The sequence below is a fragment of the Sphaeramia orbicularis genome, chromosome 16 (assembly GCF_902148855.1).
Source record: "Sphaeramia orbicularis chromosome 16, fSphaOr1.1, whole genome shotgun sequence".
In the NCBI taxonomy this organism is placed as follows: domain Eukaryota; kingdom Metazoa; phylum Chordata; class Actinopteri; order Kurtiformes; family Apogonidae; genus Sphaeramia; species Sphaeramia orbicularis.
The window spans coordinates 57684686-57712388 of NC_043972.1; the positions used below are offsets into that span (position 1 = coordinate 57684686).

At 39.6% G+C, this 27703-nt stretch overlaps 2 protein-coding genes and 1 long non-coding RNA gene across 4 annotated transcripts in view; 1 reads left to right on the top strand and 2 right to left on the bottom strand.

Annotated features, from left to right (window-relative positions):
- LOC115435843 (zinc finger protein 208-like) overlaps positions 1–11806 on the bottom strand; it is a 99984-nt gene extending 88178 nt beyond the window's left edge. The window contains exon 1 of the mRNA XM_030158455.1: positions 11388–11806. The gene's annotated coding sequence lies outside the window, so the exon portion shown is untranslated. The remainder of the gene's footprint in view (positions 1–11387) is intronic.
- LOC115436272 (zinc finger protein 665-like) lies at positions 709–26496 on the bottom strand. Of its 2 annotated transcripts, XM_030159078.1 has the most exons (5): positions 25846–26496; positions 20565–21643; positions 1917–2000; positions 1524–1748; positions 709–1355 (listed from the first exon to the last, which is right to left on the bottom strand). In XM_030159078.1, the coding sequence occupies exons 2-5, from the start codon at positions 21561–21563 to the stop codon at positions 1305–1307; spliced, it is 1359 nt and encodes a 452-aa protein (XP_030014938.1). In that variant the 5' UTR covers positions 21564–21643; positions 25846–26496; the 3' UTR covers positions 709–1304. The 2 variants fall into 2 exon arrangements, 1 of the variants encoding a protein (XP_030014938.1); XR_003937794.1 differs by lacking the exons at positions 709–1355; positions 1524–1748; positions 1917–2000; positions 25846–26496 and adding an exon at positions 17031–17833 and having other exon boundaries at positions 20008–21647.
- Positions 11986–13531, top strand: LOC115436334 (uncharacterized). The gene is made up of 4 exons (XR_003937803.1): positions 11986–12120; positions 12257–12383; positions 12543–12621; positions 13226–13531. It is a non-coding gene; the product is annotated as an uncharacterized LOC115436334 (long non-coding RNA).
- Positions 26497–27703: the final 1207 nt, after the last annotated feature.

The following is a 27703-nucleotide window of genomic DNA, read 5'->3' on the forward strand; positions in this document are numbered from 1 at the left end:
GACTTTTACTGTGTTTTTTTCTTCTTAAGTCTTTTAGAACCAAAAGCCTATCTTTAAATTGGAAAAAAATTGACATTAATTCTTACAATTATGTTTCCTAAGGACATGAAACTGCATATTGTGAAAACATTTTTGATCTTACTGCACAGCTATTGTCAGAGGTAACCAGGTACACTATAAACTGTGTAATTCTTAGAAGAATAGATCTACTTTTTATCATTAGTTAAAAGTACAGTTTGTTTGAGAAAAATTATACCATTTTTATTTTCACGATGCATCTCATGTGTTACTGTAGATATTCATACAATTTACTCACAATTTAATTTTATTATCTGCATTAAAATTAAAACCATATTCTACTTCAGGTTTTGAAACAATTAAGTCACACATGCACAGTTGGTGGTTAAAAAAAGTGTAGAACATTTTGGGGGATGAAGTTAAAATGTACAACAACTGTGGAAAATTGTTACAGGAGTAGCTGGTTTCATTAGTGAACAATGAACAGATGTGAACCCCAACCAGCGACAGAATCACAACAAGTGTGTGATTAAACGTCCACAAAGTCAAAAGAAGTCAAAAGAAGTCAGTGCTGCTGGTTCAGACACTGTGTTTCTTCTTGTCGTCCGATGCAGAGGTACTTTTTGGTCCAGATGTTGATGATTCACATCTGTGCTGATGATAGGAGAAGCAGAGGATGACCAGAATCTTTTTTCACACCTTTAACACTCAAACTGTTTTGGTGTTATGACACTGATTGTTTCTACTAGTTTCTAGAGCCTTACTTTTTGTACAATTGCTAAGTTTTTGTCCTTCGTGGAAATTTTTGACACATTCACGTTTGGTACATTGTGAACCTGTGATAAAAGATTTAAGACATTTCACCCTCATTGCCTCCAGAGCTGCTACTCATACTGGTGTATGAATGCCTATGAATGTTTGGTGGTGGTTGGAGGGGCCGTAGGCGCAAATTGGCAGCCACGCTTCCGTCAGTCTGCCCCAGTTTAAGTTTACCACCACCAGAGGGGGAATGTGAGAGTGAATGTCTGTCTGTGCGCTTTGAGTATGCATTCATAAAAAAGTGCTATATAAATCTAATCCATTATTAAAGATCTGTCATAAAATCTGCACTGGTAAGGTTTCTCTCCAGTATAAGTTTGTCAGTGACACTTGTTGGTGACACAAAGATGGATGACCAGGGTATCGTTGTGCATATCACATGGGTACATCAACTTCTTGTGGTGAGCATGAAGGTGAGAAAATAGTGCAGACAAGACTCTGAAAGACTTCCCACACTGGTAACAGTTTTATTGTCTTTCTCCACTATGGATGCGTTGGTGTGTCTGAAGGGCAGACAGCTGGGTAAATTCCTTCCCACAATGGTCACAGTCATATGGTTTTTCTCGTCTGTGGATGCGTAGGTGTCTCTTAAGGTTACTCATTTGGGTGAAAGTCTTCCCACACTGGTCACAGTCATATGGTCTTTCTCCATTGTGGATGCGTTGGTGTGCCTGAAGGTGACTTATTTGGGTGAAAGTCTTCCCACACTGGTCACAGTAATATGGTCTTTCTCCTCTGTGGATGCGTAAGTGTGTCTTAAGGTCATTCATTCTGATGAAAGTCTTCCCACACTGGTCACAGTCATATGGTCTTTTCCCACTGTGGATACGTAGATGTTTCTTAAGGCTACTCATGTCGGTGAAAGTCTTCCCACACTGCTCACATTCATATGGTCTTTCTCCACTGTGGATGTGTTGGTGTGCCCGAAGGTGACTTAATTGGGTGTAAGTCTTCCCACACTGGTCACAGTCATATGGTCTTTCTCCATTGTGGATGCGTTGGTGTGCCCGGAGGTGACTTAGTTGGGTGAAATTCTTCCCACAATGGTCACAATAATATGGTCTTTCTCCGCTGTGGATGCGTAGGTGTGTCTTAAGGTCATTCATTGTGGTGAAAGTCTTCCCACACTGGTCACAGTCATGTGGTCTTTCTCCATTGTGGATGTGTTGGTGTGCCTGAAGGTGACCTATTTGGGTGAAAGTCTTCCCACACTGGTCACAGTCATATGGTCTTTCTCCATTGTGGATGTGTTGGTGTGCCTGAAGGTGACTTATTTGGGTGAAAGTCTTCCCACACTGGTCACAATAATATGGTCTTTCTCCTCTGTGGATACGTAGGTGTATCTTAAGGTTACTCATTTGGGTGAAAGTCTTCCCACACTGGTCACAGTCATATGGTCTTTCTCCTCTGTGGATACGTAGGTGTATCTTAAGGTTATTCATTGTGGTGAAAGTCTTCCCACACTGGTCACAGTCATATGGTCTTTCTCCATTGTGGATGCGTTGGTGTTCCTGAAGGTGACTTATTTGGGTGAAAGTCTTCCCACACTGATCACACTCATGTGGTCTTTCTCCGCTGTGGATGCGTACATGTCTCTTAAGGTTACTCATGTCAGCAAAAGTCTTCCCACACTGGTCACAGGTGGGTTTTCTATCCATGTTTGCTGGAATCAGGTGATCTTTGCCAGACACAACTTTTAGGTTTCTCTTAAAATCCACCTTTGGCTTCTTTCTACATCAAAACACAAAGAAAAAGAAGAGGTGGTCACTGAAATGCAATGGAATGGAACAGAACAAACACATTTCTTCAGGATTAGATTAAGCAGATAGACTAAATTAATTAGTTAGGTAATAAACAGGACATTTTGAAGACAACCAATATTTGATGGTGATGGTTTTATTATTATTGTTGTTATTAATAATAATAATAATAATAATAATAATAATAATGATGATAATGATAATAATAATAATAATTCTTATTGGAAGTAGTAGTATTTTATAGTTTTGTAGGAAGTTTTAAGGGCCTGAATATGCAAGAAAACTCAATAGAGAAAACTCAATAAAACTCAAGTGAAAACTGATGCAGATTAAATCATGTACTAATGAGTTTATGAAACAATTTCTTGTTTCATGACAAAACCTCAGAATTCATCGCACTGCCATGATCATGAGGTCACATAAGGTCACCAACTTGAATGGATTGAATTATCAACTTGTTAAGGCTTTTCTGACCAAATTTGAGATGCAGATGTTCAACATACATGGGGGGGCTTAAAAGTTCATAGCCTGACTAAGAATGAGTTATTCCAAAGCAATGAAACTTGGCATACATTAAATTCAACCTTTCCTGATACTAATAGCATGGTTTCCTTCCAGATAAACCCACACTGGATGAATAATTAAGGACTTTAACAGTAGTACTACAGACATTTTGTAAACCATCCGTGGCACCATGGTCTTATCAAATGTCTGCAGAAAAAGGGGTTAGCCCCCAAGGACATTCATGCTGACATGGTTGCTAAAGGGGATGATGCTCCAGCTTTACCAACTGTGCAGAACTGGGAAGCTGAATTCAAGAGGGGTAGGGAGAACGAGGGAGGGGTGAAAAGCAAGCATTTTCATAAAAAGTCTGTAGGACTACTTTTCAAAGTCCTAAATTATTCATCCATTGTGGGTTTATCTGGAAGGAAACCATGCAGTTAGTATCCGGAAAGGCTGAATTTAATGTATGCCAAGTTTCATTGCTGTGCAATAACTCCTTCTTGGTCAGGCTACGAACGTTTCAGCCCCCACTCATACATGTAAAGCCATGATAATGTAAATATGTAAATAATATACATTTTTAATTCAAATTCTTTTTTTTTTTTTTTTGGGCAACATGGTGGTGCAGTGGTTAGCACTCGTGCCTCATAGCAAAAAGGTCCTGGGTTCGATTCCAACACCAGTCGACGGGGGTGGGACCTTTGTGTGTGGAGTTTGCATGTTCTCCCCGTGTCTGCGTGGGTTCTCTCCGGGTACTCTGACTTCCTCCACAATCCAAAGACATGCTCTGATAGGTTAATTGGTTCATCTAAATCACCCATAGGTGTGAATGTGACAGTGACTGTTTGTCTCTATATGTTCAGCCCTGCGATGAACAAGTGAAATGTCCAGGGTGAACTCCACCTTCACCCGTAAGTAGCTGGGATAGGCTCCAAGCGACCCCCTTGACCCTAGTAGGATAAAGCGGGTTCAGAAAATGAATGAATGAAATTATTTTTTATATGAATATTTACATAAATACCAAATTTCTTATTTTTTTTCTCTTTATATTTTCATTTTTTACACATTTCTAGTTTTTCTACCTGTCTTTTTCTCTGCAATTACTTGTAGTTTGTTGCTGCTGTTAACTGTGAAATTTCCCCACGGTGGGAGAAATAAAGTCTTATCTTAAGTTTGGTGCTGATTGGATTAAAAATTGTTGAGTTATAACTAGGGCTGGACAAGTTAACGTGTTATTACTGCGTTAACGCATTCATTAAATAACACCGACAATTTTTTTAAATCTCCCATTAATGCCGTTCTGCCTTTCAAGCCAGTCTTAGTTCATTTATACATATGGACTCTTATTTTGAAACTCATACTTGTATTTTGGCGCTCCACACACTGTAGAACCAAGCGCCGGTGCTCTGTGGGAACTTTGCACGTAGCTGAGAGGAGAAAAGCGAGTGAACCTTCCAAGTAATGCTGAATCAAACTTTGTGTAACTCCTGCAGTTCAACGCCTGTATGTATCAATCATTCTGTTGTTTGCTAAATAATTTCACATGCAAATGCGCCGTTAGAAACAGGTTTATGATGTTATTTTGGATGTTTATTACAATGTGTTATTAACATGTTTAAGCTAATTTGTTTATGCTAGCAGTCGCAGATGGGTTGCTAATTCTTTATGCAGGCTCATGTTAAGTTTATGTAAATTCATTGGTTGTGTTTAGGTAAATATGCCAGCCTTTGAACTAACCTTTACTTATTTACGATGGGATTGTTGTATTAGCAGTCAATTTAAGTTTATAATAATTACATCTGTGCATTCTCCCTGAATATGCATATCATTAATAGACATAACTAATTGAATTATTTTGTCTTTATTTTATAGTTTCACTCTGTCAATCTGCATGATGTCAAGTATGTACATTAAAGCTGCAAACTTCAAAGAGGACATATCTTGCATTGTCAACTCAGAGTTTAGCTCGCTGTCTAGCTCAGACTAAGTACAGACGTCTTAGCGAGGACAGTACAATTATAACTCCTATTCTTCTGCCCCTGCTTGTGTGCGTGTAGCGATTAGCTCGGCAGATAGACAACAGGTTTACCAAGAAAAGCCGGACGCCCAAAACTTCTCTCCAAATCTTTTACTTGAGACTCACCGCAAAACTGTAACATACAAACAAAATATGTCTCAGTCCTGTTCATTGCCTTAGTACATTTACATGATATTATACATTTAAATGAATGGGAAAAAGATTGCTAGCTCGATGCTAACTTGAATGGGAAAATCCATAGACACGCTAATGATTCGCATTTACAGATTAACTTAAGATTTACAATGTCTTTTTATCCAGCAACAAAGGTTCACATCAGAGATATTTGATACTATTCATTCTTACAACAACTGAACATAAAATACTCACAGGCAAACGTTTTTGGGGCCATACAAACAGAGTGAAAGAAACGTGTCTGTTAGTTCCCTCTTAGGCCTAGGAAAAAAATTGTTGTGTTTCCGGTTTCCCGACCGACCCTAGAAAAACCTGCCGACCCTAGCCTTTTTTTTGGGGTGGGCTGCTGGCAGGGGACATAAATTTTGTGATCTGACACCAGAGTGATGAAACGTTGTAGAATAGGTTTTCTAACATGCTCTGCTTACTCCTAGTGTAACAGAAAAGGTTAAATAAAGACATCCACCAAGCCTAAGGTTCAACGATGACATCTGGGTTTAATTAATAGGATTGGAACAGATCCAAGTCGCGCCAGGCTTTGGGGGTTTCACACTAGGGGTTTCAAAGTGTTGTTTGCTGGCGTGCGACATGCGCGGTAATTTGATTAACATTCTTTGAAGGACGGGACATCGTAGGTTCACAAAGTAACATGTGTGACCCAACACCTGTGCATAATGTAAAATCTGTTCCATTGACAAATTATAGCTCAACTGGGCGGGCAAAATAGCTCAAAGAGTATCACCTCTTTATTTTCTTCCGCCCCCCCCGGCACACAAAGGTCATGTGACTGTGGCGCATTCCATTGTTAGAGGAGGTACGTGTGGGGAATAGTGGCCAAGTGTGGCTTACGATATGGTCTTAATCTATGTCATTAGGTACTGTAAACTGATTAAAAATTGTCAAAATAATCGAAAATGAAGATAAAAACTACGTCATTGTTCTAAATGCTGCAATGATTGTTATGTAAAAGCAGACAATCACTTTGTGACAACATGGACTAGTCCAAGGAGAAAATGACTTTTGATCCGTAAATAATACGTCTGTCAGAGACCAATTCACAAGTGACTCTTTTTCTAAAGTGACTCTTTTTCTAGTCTTGTTGTACTAGTTTTAGTCCCTGATGTTTGTTGCAGGTTCAGGTTAACTGCTTAGGATATAGAACTTGGAATCAGAAATTTGCAGTAGCTACATTTCAACTTTGGAGAGAAAATTATCCGTCAATACACATGACAAGCAGTTTTGAATTGGAAACAGACTGAATAAATGTTATAACTGGAAACTATGTGACTCCACTTGTCTTACTGAGTGATGTGTCTCCATACATTTCAGTTTTACTATGTTCTACTGCATTGTATTAGTTGGATCACTAGAGTTTGGGCCAAAGTGTAAAAAAAAAAAAAAAAAAAAAGAGAATCCCTACCTACCTACCCTAATTTTTTCAGGACTGAAACCGGAAACACAACATTTTTTTTCCTAGGCCTTATGTCCGAACTGACTACGGTAACACCAAAAGGATAAAACATATGTTAGTGCAACTTATTCCGACCACTAGAGGGCCCCCTTTCCTTGCTTTGAACAACTGAACATCACATATTACTGGGCTTATTAGTATTAGTACTTATTAGTGGGCTTAAGACTCCTGTCAATCACTCACAAGCAGAAATAAACTGGTGTGGACATAAACATGGAGAAAAGTACCGGTCTGCTCCATGGACATTCTCAATTTAAATGTCTTCAGATGGTGGGGGTGAGAAGGACAAAGTTGTTTGGAAGCACTGTCATGTGGAATTATTTTTTTTAATCGCCAGAGAACTTCAAGTCTGAAATATCACTTAAAGGCAATACTGGCAACTGATTGATGCTGGCAACTCCCCCCCTAATATAACTATGCGATTAACTGAGATTAATTGCAGAAATCCATGCAATTAACTGCGATTAAAAATTTTAATCGCTGCCCAGCACTAGTTATAACAGTTTGTTTTTTGTTGCCACTGTGCCCTTAACTAAAAAACCACAACAACAAATTGCAAAGTACACAAGAATAAGAAAGGCACACTAGAAAAAAAAAAAAACACATACACAAGAAAAACAAAGTCACACAAACAAGAAAAAAAATCCTGCTGGAAAAGGTAGGTACAGGGGTTGGACAAAATAATGGAAACACCTTCACCTCAAGATGATAATGCCCCAGTCCATACAGCTAGAATTGTTAAAGAATGGCATGAGGAACATTCTAATGAAGTTGAGCATCTCGTATGGCCGGCACAGTCCCCAGACCTCAACATTATTGAGCATTTATGGTCAGTTTTAGAGATTCAAGTAAGACGTCGATTTCCACCGCCATCGTCTCTAAAAGAGTTGGAGGGTATTCTAACTGAAGAATGGCTTAAAATTCCTTTGGAAACAATTCACAAGTTGTATGAATCAATACCTCGGAGAATTGAGGCTGTAATTGCTGCAAAAGGCGGACCTACACCATATTAAATTATATTTTGTTGATTTTTTAAGGTGTTTCCATTATTTTGTCCAACCCCTGTACCTGCCATGACCAGGATCTGGATGCTGATTGGATTGTGTTTGACAGGTGGGAAAACTGGAAGTTTATATTTAAAGCAGCGTTTGACTTCCATCACTAATTTTTCTTCAGATTTATAAAACCTGAGTGATAACCTCCTTATCACTAATCCATAAGTCTTCCCGTGCTAACGCACCTAAATCACTTCCATGCATTGTGGGAAGCTGATCTCCAGCTGTGCCTTTCCTGCCAGGCCGCTGCGGCCATAATGCAGCTGCGTGAACTTCCACTTCCCACAATGCATGACACAATTCTGAAAATGCCCCAGTTACCTCCCAGCTCTGCTTGGAAACCTATGGTTTGTTTGTGTTGGAGTACACTTTGAAATTTTTCACCGTGAGGGAAGAGATTCAGGAGAGTAATCACAGAAAGACTTATGGATTCGTGATACTTAGGCTACGACTGAGGTTTGACAGATCTGATGAAAAATTGGTGACAAAAGTCATACGCAGCTTTAAATAATATCTATCCTTGTAATGAGTTTCTGAGACAAAGATTCAACATCGATAAAAAAAACTGTGTTTTCTGTAACTCTGACACTGAGACTTTAGAACAACTTGTTGTTAAACTGCACTTATACCAGAGTGTTTTGGGAAGCATTTCAACACTGGATATCTGAAAAGGACACTCAGTCGCCCAAGCTGGAATACAAAGACATGAAGTATAGAGTTATAAAACAAAACAAAAAACAGGAAATGATCTATAACACCTACATTACTATTGTCAAACAGTTTCTCCACAGATGCAGATTCATGAAGAGCCACCCACTGTTCTTAGTTTATATGAATGAGATAACCAACTTTAAAAACACTGAAATGTGTCCAAACCAAACAAGCCTTGACTGTTTATAACAATCTGAATGTACTGATTTATGATTAGACCTCTGACTTTTATTTTAGTTACTTATTTTATTTTTTGATATATATACTAAATATGCTGTACAGGCTCAGTCTGGAAAATAGTCTTTCTCTGTGGAAGTCTTTTGAATGTAAAGCCAGAATTTGATTAATAAAGTTGGAGGGAAAAAAAGTGGTTCCAGACACAGCGAACCCCGCCCCTCACACATACTGTAGCTTATTTTGGCATCGATCCAGCTGATGTCATCATGTTTATGTGTAACAGGATTGGTGCTTCCACTTGCCATTGAGTTGTGTGATAAAATAGTGTTCTGTCCCTTTAATAATAATGGATTGGATTTTATATAGCGCTTTTCTAGACACCCAAAGCGCTTTACAGGGTGGGGAAGCAAAATTTACAATGAACATTTAGTTGTTTTTTTCTCAGCAGGCACTACATCAATTGTTTTGAAACCAAACATATACTGATGTCATAATCATACCTAACACTATTATCCATACCTTCTCAGAAACTTTTGCCCATATGAGTAATCAGGAAAGCAAACGTCAAAGAGTGTGTGATTTGCTGAATGCACTCGTCACACCAAAGGAGATTTCAAAAATAGTTGGAGTGTCCATAAAGACTGTTTATAATGGAAAGAAGAGAATGACTATGAGCAAAACTATTACGAGAACGTCTGGAAGATACTATTAAAGAAGAATGGGAGAAGTTGTCACCCGAATATTTGAGGAACACTTGCGCAAGTTTCAGGAAGCGTGTGAAGGCAGTTATTGAGAAAGAAGGAGGACACATAGAATAAAAACATTTTCTATTATGTAAATTTTCTTGTGGCAAATAAATTCTCATGACTTTCAATAAACTAATTGGTAATACACTGTCTTTCAATCCCTGCCTCAAAATATTGTAAATTTTGCTTCCCCACCCTGTACATTATAGATCCATTATTCATTCGCTCTCACATTCTCCCTCTGGTGGTGGTAAACTACATCTGTATCCACAGCTGTCCTGGGGCAGACTGACAGAAGTGTGGCTGCCAATTTGTGCCCTCTGACCACCACCACACATTCATACACCAGTGTGAGTGGCACTGGAGGCAAGAAGGGTGAAGTGTCTTGCCCAAGGACACAACAGCACACGGACAGAGCGGGATTCGAACTGCCAACCCTTCGGTTATTGGACGACCCACTCTACCACCTGAGCCCTGGCCGCCCCACAACTTTACTAACTCTACTACTTAAAGACAGTAGTATAGTTGTGGGAATGACGTGTTCTGCTCTTCCCAGTCTGTCTTGCCAGTACATGTGGTAGGTCATGAGTTTTTGATGCTGAGTAATATTCTGGTAGTTGATTATTTTATTTGCATGTTTATTCTTATTTCCATGCATATGTACCTAGACTCTAATAGATCTTTGTGTCAGAACAGAATTTTGTGTTTATTGTATCTGTCCAGTAAACAGACTGCTACCTGCTTGTGAAACATGCTTATGTGTATGCTAACACGTGTGTTTCTATAGTTTTTAGCACCAGCATTGCCAGGTTTGCTGGACAGTTGAATGATTTCACTTCTTTGTCTATTGTCAGAATAAAAACACATTCAGCTTGGAGTTCACCTGTGCCGTTTACTACACAACGCAGATTTCATCTGTTACATATGTGTGTGCTGATGTCATATCAGTCGCCTCTATACATGCACCAAGTTTCAAGTAAATTGAAACAAAACTGATGTTTTATAGGCATTTGAAATTTTGCCCATTATAAGCAAACTAGTGCACTGACCTGTGGGAATCCACAGGTTCTAGAAGCAGTAGAGTTGATCAAATGGGGAGCTGAGCTAAGTTTACTGGTGTAACACAGAAAATAGGAAAAAAATAATGGCCCTCATTTTGTTTTGTATTGAAATCAATAGTGGAAAAAAATGCATTCATAATGATGTTAAATAATTGTTTGAAAGGGCTTTACAGTAATGTCACTGTGTGACTTCATCACATTCACATGATTTGACTAAGTTTACTGATGTAACACAGATTAGGAGGAAATAGAATGGACTCATTTAGGTTTGTATTGACATGGACGTGGACCAGAGACTTTTCCACAGGACTGAACATGGAGGAGGCGAACGTTAACGGACTGGGTCTGACCGGGGACCGGCAGAGTGGAACTGGGCCACAGTAAGAACCAGACCCAGTTCTCCCGTGTTTTCCGTTGATCCGGATCCAGATCCAGACCCCCCCCCCCCCCCTCCTATTAGTGGCTGTGAATGGACTAGTCCTGTAAACCCACTGTAATTTTAAAAACTAATAACTAATAAAGTATTGGTCGTATCAATATTCAGTTTTCTTCTGTCTGATCCTGGACCTAAAATACAGAAGTACTGCACAGGCTGGTTCTGTCCAGTTTATCAGTTAAAAAGCCGACACACACACACACACACACACACACACACACACACACACACACACACAGGTCACTTGGTTTTTATAATAAAGATGGGAAAAAATAAAAATATGTAAAAATAAATAAATAAATAATTCATGTCAATCTATAAACCCAATCTGGTATGAATTCCATGTTCACAAACAAACCGAACCAAAAACAATAGCCCATACCTCCTCTTCTGGGGGGGGTGCTCCATAGTTCTAACCTGCTGCCTCTGTTTCTCTTCTCCGTTGCCGGTTTCCCCCTCCCTCCCTCCCTCCCTCCACAGTTTCCTCCTGTGCTGTTCTATCCAGTCGGACTGTGGAACACTTCTTCACTCTGCCGTGGGACTCTCCTCCTCCTGGTTGTGGCTCTGCTGCCTGGGGCTATCTCCGGACTAATGCTGCTCCATGTTCAACTCCTCCGTCTCCAACTGCTCAAACTCAACACTCGCTCCATTCCATCATGGAAATCCACCTGAAAACAATACGGGCTCCTCCGCAGACCTCCTTCTATCCACAGAGGGTCACGGAGAACCTTTATTTCCACACAACCTGTGGGCTCGGACTCCATTCCATCCCTCTGCTCTGTCGGACTCTCCGTCGCAGTTTGTAAACGTCATCAGAGAACACTAGAGATGTGACGTTCACGAACTAGTGATAGGTCCGGCAACACCGATGCGTCGGCACAGACGTCGAGCTCATGGAGCAAACCCCGTGTCAGTGCGCGTATCGCTTTAAGAAAGTCACGTGACCGATACAGTTGCTGTGTCGCTGTGTCACTGTGTCGCCAAACTGTGTTTAAAGGGAAGCGCATCTGTCACCGGGATGTATCCCAAACGACTGCCAACATTTGTAGTAGCGCTTTTTTCCCCCCTCTATCTTGTCACTATGGAGCCCAGCAGGAAAAGAAAGGTTTCGGCCAGGTGGGATCACTTTGATCATATTTCGCCAACGAAGGTATTTTTTTCTATTTACTTGTTTCATCCTGATCCTCAGTTTCCACTGGATCTGTCAGAGTTAAAATCCATTTCAAAGTTAACATTAATTCAGTGAATTAAAGTAAGTTTTATTCATTCATTTAATTTTACTGCAGGTTAAATGTCCCATCTGTCAAACAGAACTATCATACACAAACAAAAGCACATCTTCAATGCTCAGGCACTACAGAGCACTTCATGAAAATGAGGACACAAACTGGCCTGCACCAGGAATGAACACAGGTAGGCCTATACAGGCATTTTACAACTTCTCTGCGGTCGCTGTATTGGTAATTTATGCATCGCACACACTCTTAATTTATTTGTAAAAAAGTCATGTGATCAAATACCAACACTTACAGCAATAAGAAACAAATCCAGGCAAATTGTTTCCTACTTTAGATCAAGCACTACAGCAAAAGAGAAGCTCGCTCAAGTGCAGCAACAGATGGGACGGCCAACCCTAAAACTAATCAATGAGGTACCAACACGCTGGAGCAGCACATATCAGATGCTATCAAGTCTACATGATGAGAAGGAACCAGTGTGGGTATATACTCTTGCCTCGCTCAGCACTAACATTACTCCACTGACAGCAGATGAGCGCACAGTCAGAGCAGAGACACTGCTTGTGTTTGCTCCTTTCTATCAGGCCACAGTGGAGTTGTCAGAAGAGAAGAGAGTTTCTGGGTCCAAGGTCATCCCGATGATGAAAATGCTTTATCATGCACTTGAGCATAATGCTTCAAATTTGCACACACCTGGCGCAATACAACTACATGAACACCTTAGGCGTGGTGTCACTGACACTGCTTCCAATCTGGAGTCACTGACTGTGTTGACACTATCAACACTTCTTGACCCAAGATTTAAATCACTCGGTTTCCGAAGTTCCAACAAATGTAGCGAAGCAATAAGTAGACTGAGAGCTGAATGTGCTGCTTTAATGGGCCACACATCAGCCCAGCCACAGCCTGGACCTTCCTCAGCAACAACTTCAGGCATGTTATTCAGCCTTATCTGTTTATTTGTGCATTTAATTGTTTGCAAATCATGTACTAAAATACCCATCTGTTGTTTCTTAGACAACCTGTGGCAATATCTGGACAATGAAGTCGGCAGGCAAACCACCAACACTAGAGCAGATGCAATAATTGAGGTCCAGAGATACATGTCAGAAGGCAACATCCCCCGTTCCAGTGATCCACTGAAATACTGGGACAGTCAAAGAAGAAATTACCCTCACCTGTTTCAGCTCTCTTTACAGTTTCTTTGCACACCAGCCTCCTCGGTGCCATGTGAACGATTATTTTCTAAAGCTGGAGAAATTGCATCAAAAAAGCGAAATCGGCTGAAGGCCAAAACTTTGGAAAGGCTTATTTTTTTGAATAAAAATTTGTAAAAAAAAAAATAAAAAAAAAATCCCAGTCCACAAGCATCCTCATTCACAACACGTTCACTTAGATTTTCATGTTATGATACATGTTCACATTATTTATTAACTGTATCTAAAAATATCAAAGATATTTTAAATTTAAATGAAGATATGAAATAATACAATATAAAATACAATGACTTAAATTATATTATTGTATATACTAGGTCATTAAATCAGTGTCAGTTGAGTCTGTACACTAGGTTGCCTGTAGGGATTTTTAAGGTCCAGCAGGTGTCAGTATTCAGTGACACAGTATCAACACAGTATCAACACAGTGTGTCATTGTGTCGACACGCTTCATGAGGCCTCATCGACCCATCACTATCACGAACGACTCGAGTCTTTTCAGTTGTTTTAAGTGACGATAAAAACCGCTTCGCAGTTGTGAGCCATTCTTATATTCAAATTGTCCACGCTGTCTCCATGTGTCACCTGTGTCCCACTGAGTCTGGGTTGTCCACGCTGCCTTCACGTCAACGACTATTGACATCTGCGAGTATGACTTTTCCGCCCCACACTCTATTCACTTGAACGCATCTATATGCGCAGCTAACTTAGGGAGGAGTTCTCAGAGAGTCCGACTGACTGGACTGGAGCCACATTTCCTTCTGGATCAGGAGGAGGAGATAGGAACGACTGAAAACAAGTGGAGATGCAGGATTAACTGGAGCTCCTCTTTTTGCTCCCTGCCAACTCCCCAGAGTTCCTGTGTGTGTTTCCTGGTTGTCAGTCATCGTGTGTGTTCGACTGTGTCTGTGTAGTTGTAAATTGTATATAGTTGTAAATAGTGTTTTCTTTTGTGAATCAGTCCTATTTTCTGGAAGGGGAAGGAGGCTTTTTTTGTTTCCACCTTTTCTCCTGTTTTTGGTTAGGGAGTTTAGGTTCGTTTAATATATTTATATTATATTTATTATATCTAATATATGAACGACTGAAAACAAATGGAGATGCGGGATTAACTGGAGGAGCATGTGCTTCTATAAATGAAGATCCTCTGATGAGGTGGAAAAGCCGGGCCCTCGTGGACCCCAGCCTTACCAAAGACATGGTTCAGAAACTCTGTTTAGTGGGAACATCAGTTCCATCTGAAAGAGGATTCTCTAAGACAGGACTAACATTATGTTACTCCCACCACAGGTAATTAGCATCAAAAATGACAGTGAAGGAATTAAAGTTGAACAGTTTTATTCCAAAGCTCTGCTTGACAGTTGGTAGGCCCACTTTAACCTGTTCAGTTCATATCCCACATGTCCATAACAAGGCAGGGGTTCAATAACACACATCATTCTTGTGTACACTACAAAAGGGTTAACTCATTCTGTGTTTTAACATGCTTAAGGTTCTCACACACGTCTGTATCACTGCAAACTTAACCACATCACCATATGCCTGCCCTGACAGCCTAACTGAGATTCAACCTAAGCACTGTTATTAAGGGGAGGGGGTAAAACAAACAAAAAAGGAAAGAAAACTAGTCCACCCCAGGGGCAGTTCCCAGATCTTTTCTGCCCGTTACCAGCTCACCTGCCAGGCGGACTAGACAAAGAAAAAAAAAACAAACCAACTAATAACACAAAAACAATGGCAAGACAAACAGCTGACAGAACCCCCATGCCTCTGTAAAAAGCACAAATACAAATCTTAAACACTTTATTAAATCCATGAAAATACACAACCGTTTGCAGATTCTATTACAAAGTTTAAAATACCAGGTTTGTCCAAATGGTTCCCTTCCAGTATTTGCCACCTCAGCAGGGAAACAAGTCTGAAACAAAAACAGTTCATGTCACACACTTCCGAACAACAGACACATTTAAAAACAGGGCCTCAGCTGACCAGTGTTCCTTCGGTTCCCTGCACACCAGCATGGACGGAGGTGTGCACTCGCCTCACTCCTCCAGTCAGAACCACCAGCCACACACCTGTTCCTTCCTGCAGACAAATTTATACCCTCCTCCCTAATCCCTGCATCCCCCCTTCTTTACTTAGCGCCCCCTGCCACAATTGTCACTTGTCGTCCTTAACTCAAATTTACCAAAGGATCAGAAGGAGAGGCAGTCGAACCCACAAAGGATGACACTGTTTTATTATTTCAGGGATAATGTCTTTAATTTGGTTCACACTTATTGTTTACACTTTGTTGTTGTTGTTTACATTGTTCTGATGTGGATTTGAGTCAAGGAGCTGAGCTCCTGTTTGTAAAGTAGTTCAGGTGTACAAACACCAGGTAGGGTAGTTCAAACACTGTGCCAATGTCACTGATAATATTTTCACCAATGACACTGATAACAAGAAAAGCACTCAGAGAGTGCAGGCCTCCGCCAAGGCAGATCAGTGGGCCCCTGTGCCCCCCTCCCCCCCCGATCGCCACCAAAATTTAATCATTTCTTCCTTATGCCAGTATCAACATTTCCTGAAAATTTCATGAAAATCTGTCTAACTTTTTGAGTTATCTTGCTAACAAACAAACAAACAAACAAACAAACAAACACGCACGCACGCACACACACAAAGCAAAGCGATCACAATACCTCCTGGCGGAGGTAATAATACAATAAGCCAACTATTAATTAATAACATTCGTGACCATTTGCCAGTGTTCACAGTCTATGACATCACATGCAGAAATACAGTGACTTGCAAAAGTATTCATACCCCTTGAACTTTTCCACATTTTATCACGTTACGACCACAAACAAATAGATTTGACTGGAATTTTATGTGAAAGACCAACACAAAGTGACATAAAATTGTGAAGGAGAAAGAAAATGATACATGAATTTAATATTATGTTACAAATAAAAAACTGAAAAGTGCGGTGTGCAAAAGTATTTCAGCCCCATTTTCTCTGAGGGAAACTCAGTTTTTCAGTTTTTTATTTGTAAAACAATTTTAAAATCATGTATCTTTTTTTTTCTACTTCACAATTGTATGCTGCTTTGTGTTGGTCTTTCACATAAAATTCTAATAAAACATATTTATGTTTGTGGTCGTAGCATGAAAAAATGTGAAAAAGTTCAAGGGGTATGAATGCTTTTGCAAGCCACTGGAAGTTAAACAAACAGAATATAGATGAGTAAAATCAGAGGGATCCATAAACAAACTTAAACATGAATTATTGGAGTAAAACTGGGATATAATTCACAGAAAAAAATATCTTAACCTCACATATGACAAGTTCCTAAGAATATTTACCTCATTATATAATAAACATTGTCCAGTTTATGAAATATAATCGAAAATGATCATATGCTCATTGTCCACGGATAACAAAAGGGCAACAAAATGCATGTAAGAAAAAAATAAATTTTACAGTGATAAGACAGAGAACTGAAGAGGCAGAACATAAAGATAAAAAAAATACAAAACTAAGTGAACTAATATTATAAGGGTATCAATCAATCAATCAATTAATCAATGCCGTTAAAGGGTGATTATGGTAAATACTTCTGTCTCGTGTTTCAGGTCCACTTTAGAATTAGAATAAAACAAGGCAATAAAGTAGAACATAGAACAACAGAACATGACAAAATGTTTGAATCAGTTCCATTGATGTCCTGAACTTTCTGATACATGAAGTGGTTCTTCGTTACCACACATTCATCAGCAGTTCAACACATTTTCAATTAAATCAAAGCCATTCTGCAGGTCAGGGTCAGACCAGTGTAAAAATGTGAAACCAGTTTGATATGAAGGAAAACACTGGACCGGACCAGTACCAGATTGGACCACTAGATGAAGCACTGGTGTCTGACACTCAGTCTGTCATGTGTCCTTTGTTGGTGGTGAACTTCCTCCTCAACTGGAATGTGATCTCCTTCATGTTGTCGGCCTCAGTTTGGGACTAAACCACTACCAGTTCATCAGTCATTCTGTCTCATCCATATGATGTTCACCATGTTGTTTATGACTGATGAAAAACTACATGGATTCAGGACTCTGACACCTTCAACCAATGGTGTTCTTCAGGTTATGCAACAGTTAATTTTCTCTCTCTCTCTCTCTCTCTCTCTCGCTCTCTCTCTCTCTCTCTCTCACACACACACACACACACACACACACACACACACACACACAGTTGGGGGTTAAAAAAAAAAAAAAGAGTAGAACATTTTGGGGTATGAACTTAAACTGCACAGAACAACTATGGAAAGGACAATGAACAGGTGTGAACCCCAACCAGCAACAGAATCACAACAAGTGACTGATTAAACGTCCACAAAGTCAATAGAAGTAGTGTCCCCATTGAAAGCAGCTCTTGTAAATATTCTTGTAAATCAGTAAATATATTTCAAGTTGGATTCTTTATGTTCTTGCACTTTTCTTAAATATTTCAAAGTATTAATAATAATTAAAGCTGCAAGCAGCATTGGGCGGGACCTCGCACCGGGCATTCCGCCTCCCCCGCGATCCGCCTCCCGTGACCATCCACACCTCAGCTCCACTCACACCTCTCCGTCCCCATACCAGTTCCCACCCTTTAGTGTCTGTCCTCCTTACATCTGTACAGAACACCAGTGACCCTCTGCTGAAACCACCATCACCTTTAAATGAGACTTTTATTTTGGAAACCCTACTGTGTGTATGTGCATTTGTTTTGTATGTGAGAGAAAGAATCAGTTAGAAAAATGAATTGAAATTGTATGAATAATTGAGCATTGAAGTGATGATTTACCACATTTAAGGCTTTTATTTTGGAAAAACCCTATTGTGTGAGCATGTGTGTCTGTGAGAAAAAGTACTTTTGAATGAAGAAACATTGTACAAACAGTTGAGTGTTTGGTCATAAAAATGAAAAGAAGTTATGTAATAGACATTTTGTATTATTGGTAATTGGGGTTTTATTTTGAAAAAATGTACTCCGTGTACTTTTGAATGTGTGCAAAATTTCCAATATCCAAAATACAATGCAGTAAAACCTGTTTTAAAATGGAGAAAGAAAAAAAAAAAAAAACATTTTGGATTGTCTGGGTTTTGAACCAGGGTCCTCTTCGTCCATAGGCAGCTACATGAACCACTGCACTAATGACTTACACTTCCAAATGTGCACCAGGAAGAGTTTTATAGGGACTTTGTCATTGTGAAAAGTGAAGGTAAACATAGTCTTCAAAAATCGCTATAATTCCATAACCGTAGGTCGTATCTGAAAAATTCTTTCACTTTTGGATTCTGCAGACTTGTGGGAATTGAATGAGGTATAACTTTTTATTCAAAAGTCTGAAATGAATAAGCAGTAACTGCAGAAACGTAAAGTAACTTTCAAAGGCAGATTGCCAACTTCCTGTTGGAGTTAGCTCATGAGTGTCAGTGTATGATTTGTCGGCTCAATCAGACCAACATTTTGGCATTTGTTTCATGTTTCTGTGACATTCCTACTGGCCGCTAGGGCAGATTTTGTGTGTTTTTTAGTACATAGGTGGCGCTACAGAGTTCATTTTTGCACCCAAGGGATTAAATTTGATATTGTATGAAAGTGTTCACCAGCCATGACATACATGGCAAATTTGGTGAGTTTTGGAGCATGTTAAGGGGGTCAAATGGCAGTCTAAATTGGAAAAAGTATGAAAACAAACAAATTGTTATAATTCAATAACTGTACATCCTATCTCAAAAATTTTTGCATGTGAGCATTGTGGTGAGTCCCGTGAACGTGTAGATATGTCACATGTCAGGAAAAACTGCAAAGTGAAAAATGAGTTCTAAACATCACAACTTTGTGGGCTTCTAAAAACAAAACTAAGACAGTTCTGGAAAAAGTACGAGACCGCTTTTTTGAGGAGGGTTCACTCTATCTTTTGGTGCTGTTTAGAAGTCAATACGACAAACGGTGTCATCGGAGTTAGTTTTTAAAATTTTATTTTGAAAGGCATATTGCGAACTTCCTGTTGGAGATAGGTCATAAGTGTCAGTGAATGATTTGTAGAGCATCATCCAACAAAAATTTTGGCAGTAGTTTCCTGTCTGTAAGACATTCCTACTGGCCACTGCCTTTTGCCATTTTTTCAAATAGGTGGCTAGAGAGCCCATTTTGGCACCTATGGGGTTAATTTTTTCATGTTATCAAAATTTTCGCCAGGCCTGACATGTGTGCTGAATTTAGTGAGTTTTTGAGCATGTTTAGGGGGTCAAAATCCAGTTCAAAGTGACGGCGGAAAAAAAAAAAAAGAAAAAAACGAACGAATAACAATAGGGCCTTGCTTGCAGGCAAGGCCTCTCACTGTGTGAGAGGGCCTTACCTTTCAGCTCGGTCCCTAATAATATGGCAGTGATAATAATAATAATAGGCAAATTATAATAATAGCAATATTGTTTGTGATAGTTACAATAATAATGATGATTGATGATGATAAACATAGTACTAATAATAATCAAATACAATATATACCCTTATTCTTCAAAATAAAGAAGTACTATCCCCAATGAAACCACGTCCTTGTTGACCTCCACTTGTTGGACTTTACACGTTGCAGCAGGTTAAGGTTCTGTAACGTCACTGTTGTGTGAAGGTGGTGCATTAGAACACACTTCTTTACTCTGAGGACAACAAAACACAGCTTTCAGTCTGGTGTTTGTCTTCACATCTGGACTCTATGGAGCCAGATCTGGAGGTTTTTAAGTTTGATGTTCTTGTCAAAAGAAGTTGGTGCTGCTGGTTCAGACACTGCGTTTCTTCTTGTCATCTGATGCTGAGGTACTTTTTCATCCAGATGCTGATGATTCACATCTGTCCTGATGATAGGAGAAAGCAGAGTATGGCAAGAATCTTTTTTCACATCTGTGACACTCAAACTGTTTTGGTGTTTTTCTGTGTTGTGGATGCTTAGGTGTGTTTCAAGGCTACACATTTGAGTGAAAGTCTTCCCACGCTGTTCACACTCATATGGTCTTCCTCCAGTGTGGATGCGTAGGTGTATTTTAAGGTTTTGCATTTTGGTGAAAGTCTTCCCACACTGACCACAGTGATATGGTCTTTCTCCAGAATGGATGGCTCTATGTCTTTTAAGGTCACGAGATGTGATGTAAGCCTTGTCACACTGGTCACAGCCATATGGTCTTTCACCTTTGTGGATGCGTAGGTGTATCTTAAAACTGTTTATGTGGATGAAAGTCTTCCCACACTGTTCACAGTCATATGGTCTTTCTCCGCTGTGGATGCGCAAGTGTGTTTTAAGGGTAGACATTTGGGTGAAAGTCTTCCCACACTGGTCACAGTCATATGGTCTTTTTCCGTTGTGGATGCGTAGGTGTGTTGTAAGGCGATTCAATCTGGTGAAAGTCTTCCCACACTGGTCACACTCATATGGTCTTTCTCCACTGTGAATGAGTAGGTGTGTTGTAAGGTGAATCAATCTGGTGAAAGTCTTCCCACACTGGTCACAGAAAAATGGTCTTTCTCCTCTGTGGGTGCGTAGGTGTGTTGAAAGGTGACTCACTTGGATGAAAGTCTTCCCACACTGCTTACAGCCATATGGTCTTTCTCCAGTGTGGATTCGTTGGTGGATTTTTAAGGAATTTTCTGTGGCGAAAGTCTTCCTACATTGGTCACAGCTATATGGTCTTCCTCCACTATGAATGCGTAGGTGTGTTGTAAGGTGACTCAGCTGGATGAAAGTCTTCCCACATCGGTCACACTCATAAGGTCTGTCTCCAGTGTGGATTCGTTGGTGGGTTTTTAAAGAATTTTCTTTGGTGAAAGTCTTCCCACACTGGTCACAACCATATGGTCTTTCTCCACTATGGATGCGTAGGTGTGTTGTAAGGTGAATCAATCTCGTGAAAGACTTCCCACACTGGTCACAGTCATATGGTCTTTCTCCAGTGTGAATGCGTTGGTGTCTGTTAAAGTTAGACTGGTGGGTGAAAGTCTTCCCACACTGGTCACACTCATAAGGTCTTTCTCCTGTGTGGATTCGTTTGTGGGCTTTTAAGGAATTTTTTGTGGTGAAAGTCTTTCCACACTGGTCACAGGTGGGTTTGTCATCCATGTTTGCTGGAATCAGGTGATCTTCGTCTTTGTCCAAATACAACTTTTAGGTTTCACTTAAAATCCACCTTAGGCTTCTTTCTATAACACAACACATAAAATAGAAGAGGTGGTCACTGAAATGCAATGGAATGGAACACAACAAACGCATCTCTTTCGAACCAGATTAAGCAGATAGACTAAATTAACTAGTTACATGATCAACAGGACATTTTCAAGACAACCAATATTTGATGGTTTCTCCTTAAGAGATTTGTTTCTTGTATGAGACCAGAAAATAACAAATAACAGAAATACTGATGTCCAGAAAAAATGTCTAGTTATCTCCAGTGTCAGCAGATCCTTTCAATACTTACAGAATCACAAAGGACCGCACATAACTGGAACTAAATTAGACCAATTAAATACATTATTAGAGCCCCAGTGCTGAGAATCGGCTGCAAAGGCCCTATTGTATCTGAAATGGTTTAATTAATATTTTATAGGTTTGCAGGAAGTTTTGAGGGCCTGAAAATGGGACAACTTAATTGTCTTATTCTACACAGATTCAGCAATGTACAAGTGAGTTTTAACAATTTCTTATTTTATAAAAGAAACCCTCAGAACTCACAGCACCACCACGATCATTTGATGTTATGGAAGGTCATCCACTTGGAACATTTTAAATCATGAACTTGTTAAGGTTTGGAGGAAATTTATGTTGGACATGTTCAATCTGTACATTAAAACATTAAAATATGTAATTTATCATTTCCAATAAGCGGCACTATGTGTCAGATTCAATATTGTCATGTCATGTTCAGGGTGTAACTCTTATCATGCACATGAAGTTTGGTCCTGATTGGACAAAAAACTTGAATTACACCAGTTTTCTTTTTCTTTGGCGATACATCAAAATTCGCTGCTGCACACTGAACACATTGAGGAACAACCTCCCACCATTTAATGGAGATCAGGACTGGACAAACAAGCTGAATTTGCCCCTCCAGTCACCTCCCACCCCCCTCTCCCTAACTATGGACCAGCTGAGGAGGGGGTTCAGGGAGACAAAGGCCAGGAAAGCCAACAATTACAACAAACATCACAAGTATAATGAGGGTGTGTGTGTGTGTGTGTGTGTGTGTGTGTGTGTGTGTGTGGGGGGTGTTCACCAAGAAGCCAGAACTAAACATTACGTTCTAACTCCATCTACTAATAGACTACATCGCAGGTGTCAAACATGCGGCCCGGGGCCCAAATCCGGCCCACCAAAGGGTCCAGTCCGGCCCTTGGGATGAATTTGTGAAATGCAAAAATTACACTAAGATATTAATAATCATTTTAGTTCAGGTTCCACATTCAGACCAATTCAATCTCAAGTGGGTCATAATAACCTATAAATACTCCAACTTTTTCTCTTTGTAAATGTAAATGTTTTCATCTATTTAAACTAAAACAAAGTATAAAATTGCAAAAATATCTGAATAACCTGAACAAATATGAACAATCTGAAATATCTTAAGAGAAGTAAGTGCAATTTTAATAATATTCCACCTGTTACTAAATGTTTTGTGTATTTGTGGATCCACTGTGATCTGTAAGTTATAATGTACATGTGGAAATGATATGATATGATAGTGAAGCATAATAATGTTAAAATTACACTTTTTTTTCAGTTTGTTCATATTATTCACATTGTTTGAAAGGATAGTTTGTGGATGCAAACATTTTCATAATGTAATTTTACTTTTTTACCCTAAAACAGAGAGAAAAGTTTGATGTTGACATTATTTATATATCATTATATTATAATTATACTGGTCCAGCCCACTTCAAATCAAATTTAGCTGAATGTGGAACTGAACTAAAATGAGTTTGACACCGCTGGTCTACATCATCTCATATCACATCATCTCAACAATAAAAGTAGAAACACAACAATAGCATAACTGATACTAATTCTACGATAACTGCAAAATAACGCAATACAAAACACCAGTTCAAAGAAGCAAAGCTACTGACTCAAACAGCAACAGATACTCGATGTTAAACGGACAAGCAACATTTGATAAAACCTCACATACAAAAAACAGATTACTCACAAAGGAGCAAGAACAAATAGGGTTAACTCCCATGTCCATCCTTCATATCAGACTACTATACAGCGTCCCACTTCACTTCATACTGTCATGCAGGATTTACCGGGGCTCATAAATTCACAAGTTCATGTCTTCATTAAAATAACTGTGAAAAGGTTCCAAGTAATGTATTTAGTTATAATTTTATGTACTGCATGTTTTGAAAGCAGCTCCATTGTTACATAAAATGTAGTTTTGTCCTTTGTATTAAGTCTAATAACGTGATGTATGTTTTGATTATTTCTTATTTTGTTTGTAGACAACTTTTTTTTTCATTTTTTAATGTTTGCTTCAGCATTTATTTTTGAGCTGTTTGCAAATACCCAGTGGCTGCAGATGGAACTTTTCATTAGCTAGTAAATGTGACTAACTGATATTGGTAAGATGTTTTTGTGAATAAGCCTTTAAAAACACATCATGTATTAGTTTAAAAACACCTCACATTAGCCTATGTATTATCACTTTCAGCTAAATGCAGCCACTTGTTTTTATTTTACAATGGCCAACTATATAATCAAATTCTATGCTAATAACCAAAATGCATTAAATGTATATATTTTCATTTCACAGGCAGAGGGGAAGAGTAAGGTGTGGAGCCACTTCACCAAAGACTCCACAGGTGCTAGATGCAACATCTGCAGGGCAAGAGTTAGGCAGGGCTCCAGCACCAGCAAAGCAAAGAACATTACAAATTTACTTATATCACTTACAGTTTGCCTTTTCTTATTTATCAGTGTGTTTACAGTTTGCCTTTTCTTATTACCTCCGCCAAGGAGGTTATGTTTTTGCCGGCGTTGGTTTGTCTGTCTGTCCATGTGCAAAATAACTCAAAAAGTTATGGACGGATTTCGGTGAAAATTTCAGGAAATGTTGACACTGTTGAAATGTTGAAATGAAAGGGCACAGGGACCAAATGATTAAATTTTGATGGCGATCCGGTGGGGGGGGGGGGGGGGGGGGGGGGGGTACTGATCTGCCTTGGTGGAGGTCTGCGCTCTCCGAGTGCTTTTTTGGTTTATCATTGCATTTACAGTTTGCCTCTTCTTATTTATTATTGTTTACAGTCCTTTTGTTGACAGTGTTACTAATTAAAGTTCCTTATTTTAATTTAGTAGTCTTCTGCTTTGTGTTGCATCATATTTTGGGTATTATAAGAATTTATGTTCATGTACAGTATATATCCTGTGTATATCAATGCTCTTATTTCATATATCAGCCGATATGTCGGATATCGGCTTTTTTTTGCCCCCAATATTGGTATCGGCATCAGCCCAAAAAATCCCATATCGGTCGGGCTCTAGTTCCAGGCACAACAAACCCCGCCCCTCACACATATTGTAGCTTATTTTGGCATTGATCCAGCTGATGTCATCATGTCTATGCGTGTGCTAATGTCATATCAGTCGCCTCTATATATGCACCAAGTTTGAAGTAAATTGAAACAAACTTAGTGTTTTAAAGACATTTGAAATTTTGCCCATTATAAGTGAACTAGCGCATTGACCTGTGGGAATCCACAGGTTCTAGAAGCAGTAGAGTTGGTGTAACACAGAAATTAGGAAAAAAATAATGGCCCTCATTTAGGTTTGTATTGACATGGACGTGGACCAGAGACTTTTCCACAGGACTGAACATGGAGGAGGCGAACATTAACGGGCTGGGTCTGACCGGGGACCGGCGGAGTGGAACTGGAGTGGATCCCATGTTTTGTGCTGATCCAGATCCAGCCACCCCACCCCCACCCCCCCCCCCGCATTAGTGGCTGTGAATGGACTAGTCCACAGGCCGCCTGTAAACCCATTGAAATTTTAAAAACTAATAAAGTATTGGTCGTATCAGTATTCAGTTTTCTTCTGTTTGATCCTGGACCTAAAATACAGAAGTACTGCACAGGCTGGTTCTGTCCAGTTTATCAGTTAAAAAGCTGATACACACACACACACACACACACACACACACACAGGTCACTTGGCTTTTATAACAAAGATGGGAGAAAATAAAAATATGCAAAAATAAATAAATAAATAAATCATTCATGGTAATCTCTAAACCCAGTCTGGTATGAATTCCACCAATAGTTTTGCTGCTAAAGTGTTCACAAACAAACCGAACCAAAAACAACAGCCCATACCTCCTCTTCTGGGGGGGGTGCTCCATAGTTCTAACCTGCTGCCTCTGTTTCTCTTCTCCGTTGCCGGTTTCCCCCTCCCTCCCTCCCTCCCTCCCTCCACAGTTTCCTCCTGTGCTGTTCTATCCAGTCGGACTGTGGAACACTTCTTCACTCTGCCGTGGGACTCTCCTCCTCCTGGTTGTGGCTCTGCTGCCTGGGGCTATCTCCGGACTAATGCTGCTCCATGTTCAACTCCTCCGTCTCCAACTGCTCAAACTCAACACTCGCTCCATTCCATCATGGAAATCCACCTGAAAACAATACGGGCTCCTCCGCAGACCTCCTTCTATCCACAGAGGGTCACGGAGAACCTTTATTTCCACACAACCTGTGGGCTCGGACTCCATTCCATCCTTCTGCTCTGTCGGACTCTCCGTCGCAGCTTGTAAACGTCATCAGAGAACACTAGAGATGTGACGTTCACGAACGACTCGAGTCTTTTGAGTTGTTTTAAGTGACGATAAAAACCGCTTCGCAGTTGTGAGCCGTTCTTTTATTCAAATTGTCCACGCTGTCTCCATGTGTCACCTGTGTCCCACTGAGTCTGGGTTGTCCACGCTGCCTTCACATGAACGACTATTGACATCTGCGAGTATGACTTTTCCGCCCCACACCCTATTCACTTGAACGCATCTATATGCGCAGCTAACTTAGGGAGGAGTTCTCAGAGAGTCCGACTGACTGGACTGGAGCCACATTTCCTTCTGGATCAGGAGGAGGAGATAGGAACGACTGAAAACAAGTGGAGATGCAGGATTAACTGGAGCTCCTCTTTTTGCTCCCTGCCAACTCCCCAGAGTTCCTGTGTGTGTTTCCTGGTTGTCAGTCATCGTGTGTGTTCGACTGTGTCTGTGTAGTTGTAAATTGTATATAGTTGTAAATAGTGTTTTCTTTTGTGAATCAGTCCTATTTTCTGGAAGGGGAAGGAGGCTTTTTTTGTTTTCACCTTTTCTCCTGTTTTTTATTAGGGAGTTTAAGTTATTTAATATATTTTATTTCTTGCATTTTGTTTTGGATCAGAGGATTTAGTTTGAACCTTAAAGTAGGCTTTTTGTTAGTTGTTTTAGCCGGGCCCTCCCCTGACCCACCTTTAGTTCTTTAATAATAAATATTTGGACTGTAGTGTTGGATTAATGCATGTGCTTGGGAGCTGGGAGGGGACAAGATGGAAAGGCCACTCATTTCACATCAGTTCATAACTTTCTTCCTTCCTTTCATTTCTTTCAACATTTTTAAACATGTGAGGTCAGTGTTCCAGGAATGGATAACAGGAAGAAACAAAGGGACATGGCATGAACACATGAAATGAGTGGCCTTTCCATCTGTAAAGACATGGTCAGTGGTCAACACCGCCTCTCGTGGTCCAGTGGTAAGGTTATGGGATTTAAAAATGAAAAAAAAAAATTAGACAATTTTTTAATTTGCTGAAAAAGCTTCCAGGGTTGGTAAAATTGTTGTACGGACACATTTCATTGTGTTTTTAAAATGTTTTAGCCATTGGTCATTTACACCTCCAGTCATCATGTGACTGAGCTGTTGTATATGCTTCAAACTTTGAATTTATGACAATGTTCCAAGTTTACTCCAAAAGTGATTCATGTCACTAATAATGACTGTGCAGAATCTATTTATTTATTTATTTGCACAAATAAAACAGCAAAAGAAGAAAAAAACAACATTCAAACAAGTAACAAAACTGTGCAGGAGAGGTTAGAAGCCAGAAAAAGCTTATGTGAATACCTCCCCAAAATAAACAATAGGCAAGAAAAAAAGAAAAAAAAACCCAAAAGAATTAAAAATACAATATAACTGAATTAATAAACTGAAATAAAAACAATAAAAATGTAAATCACT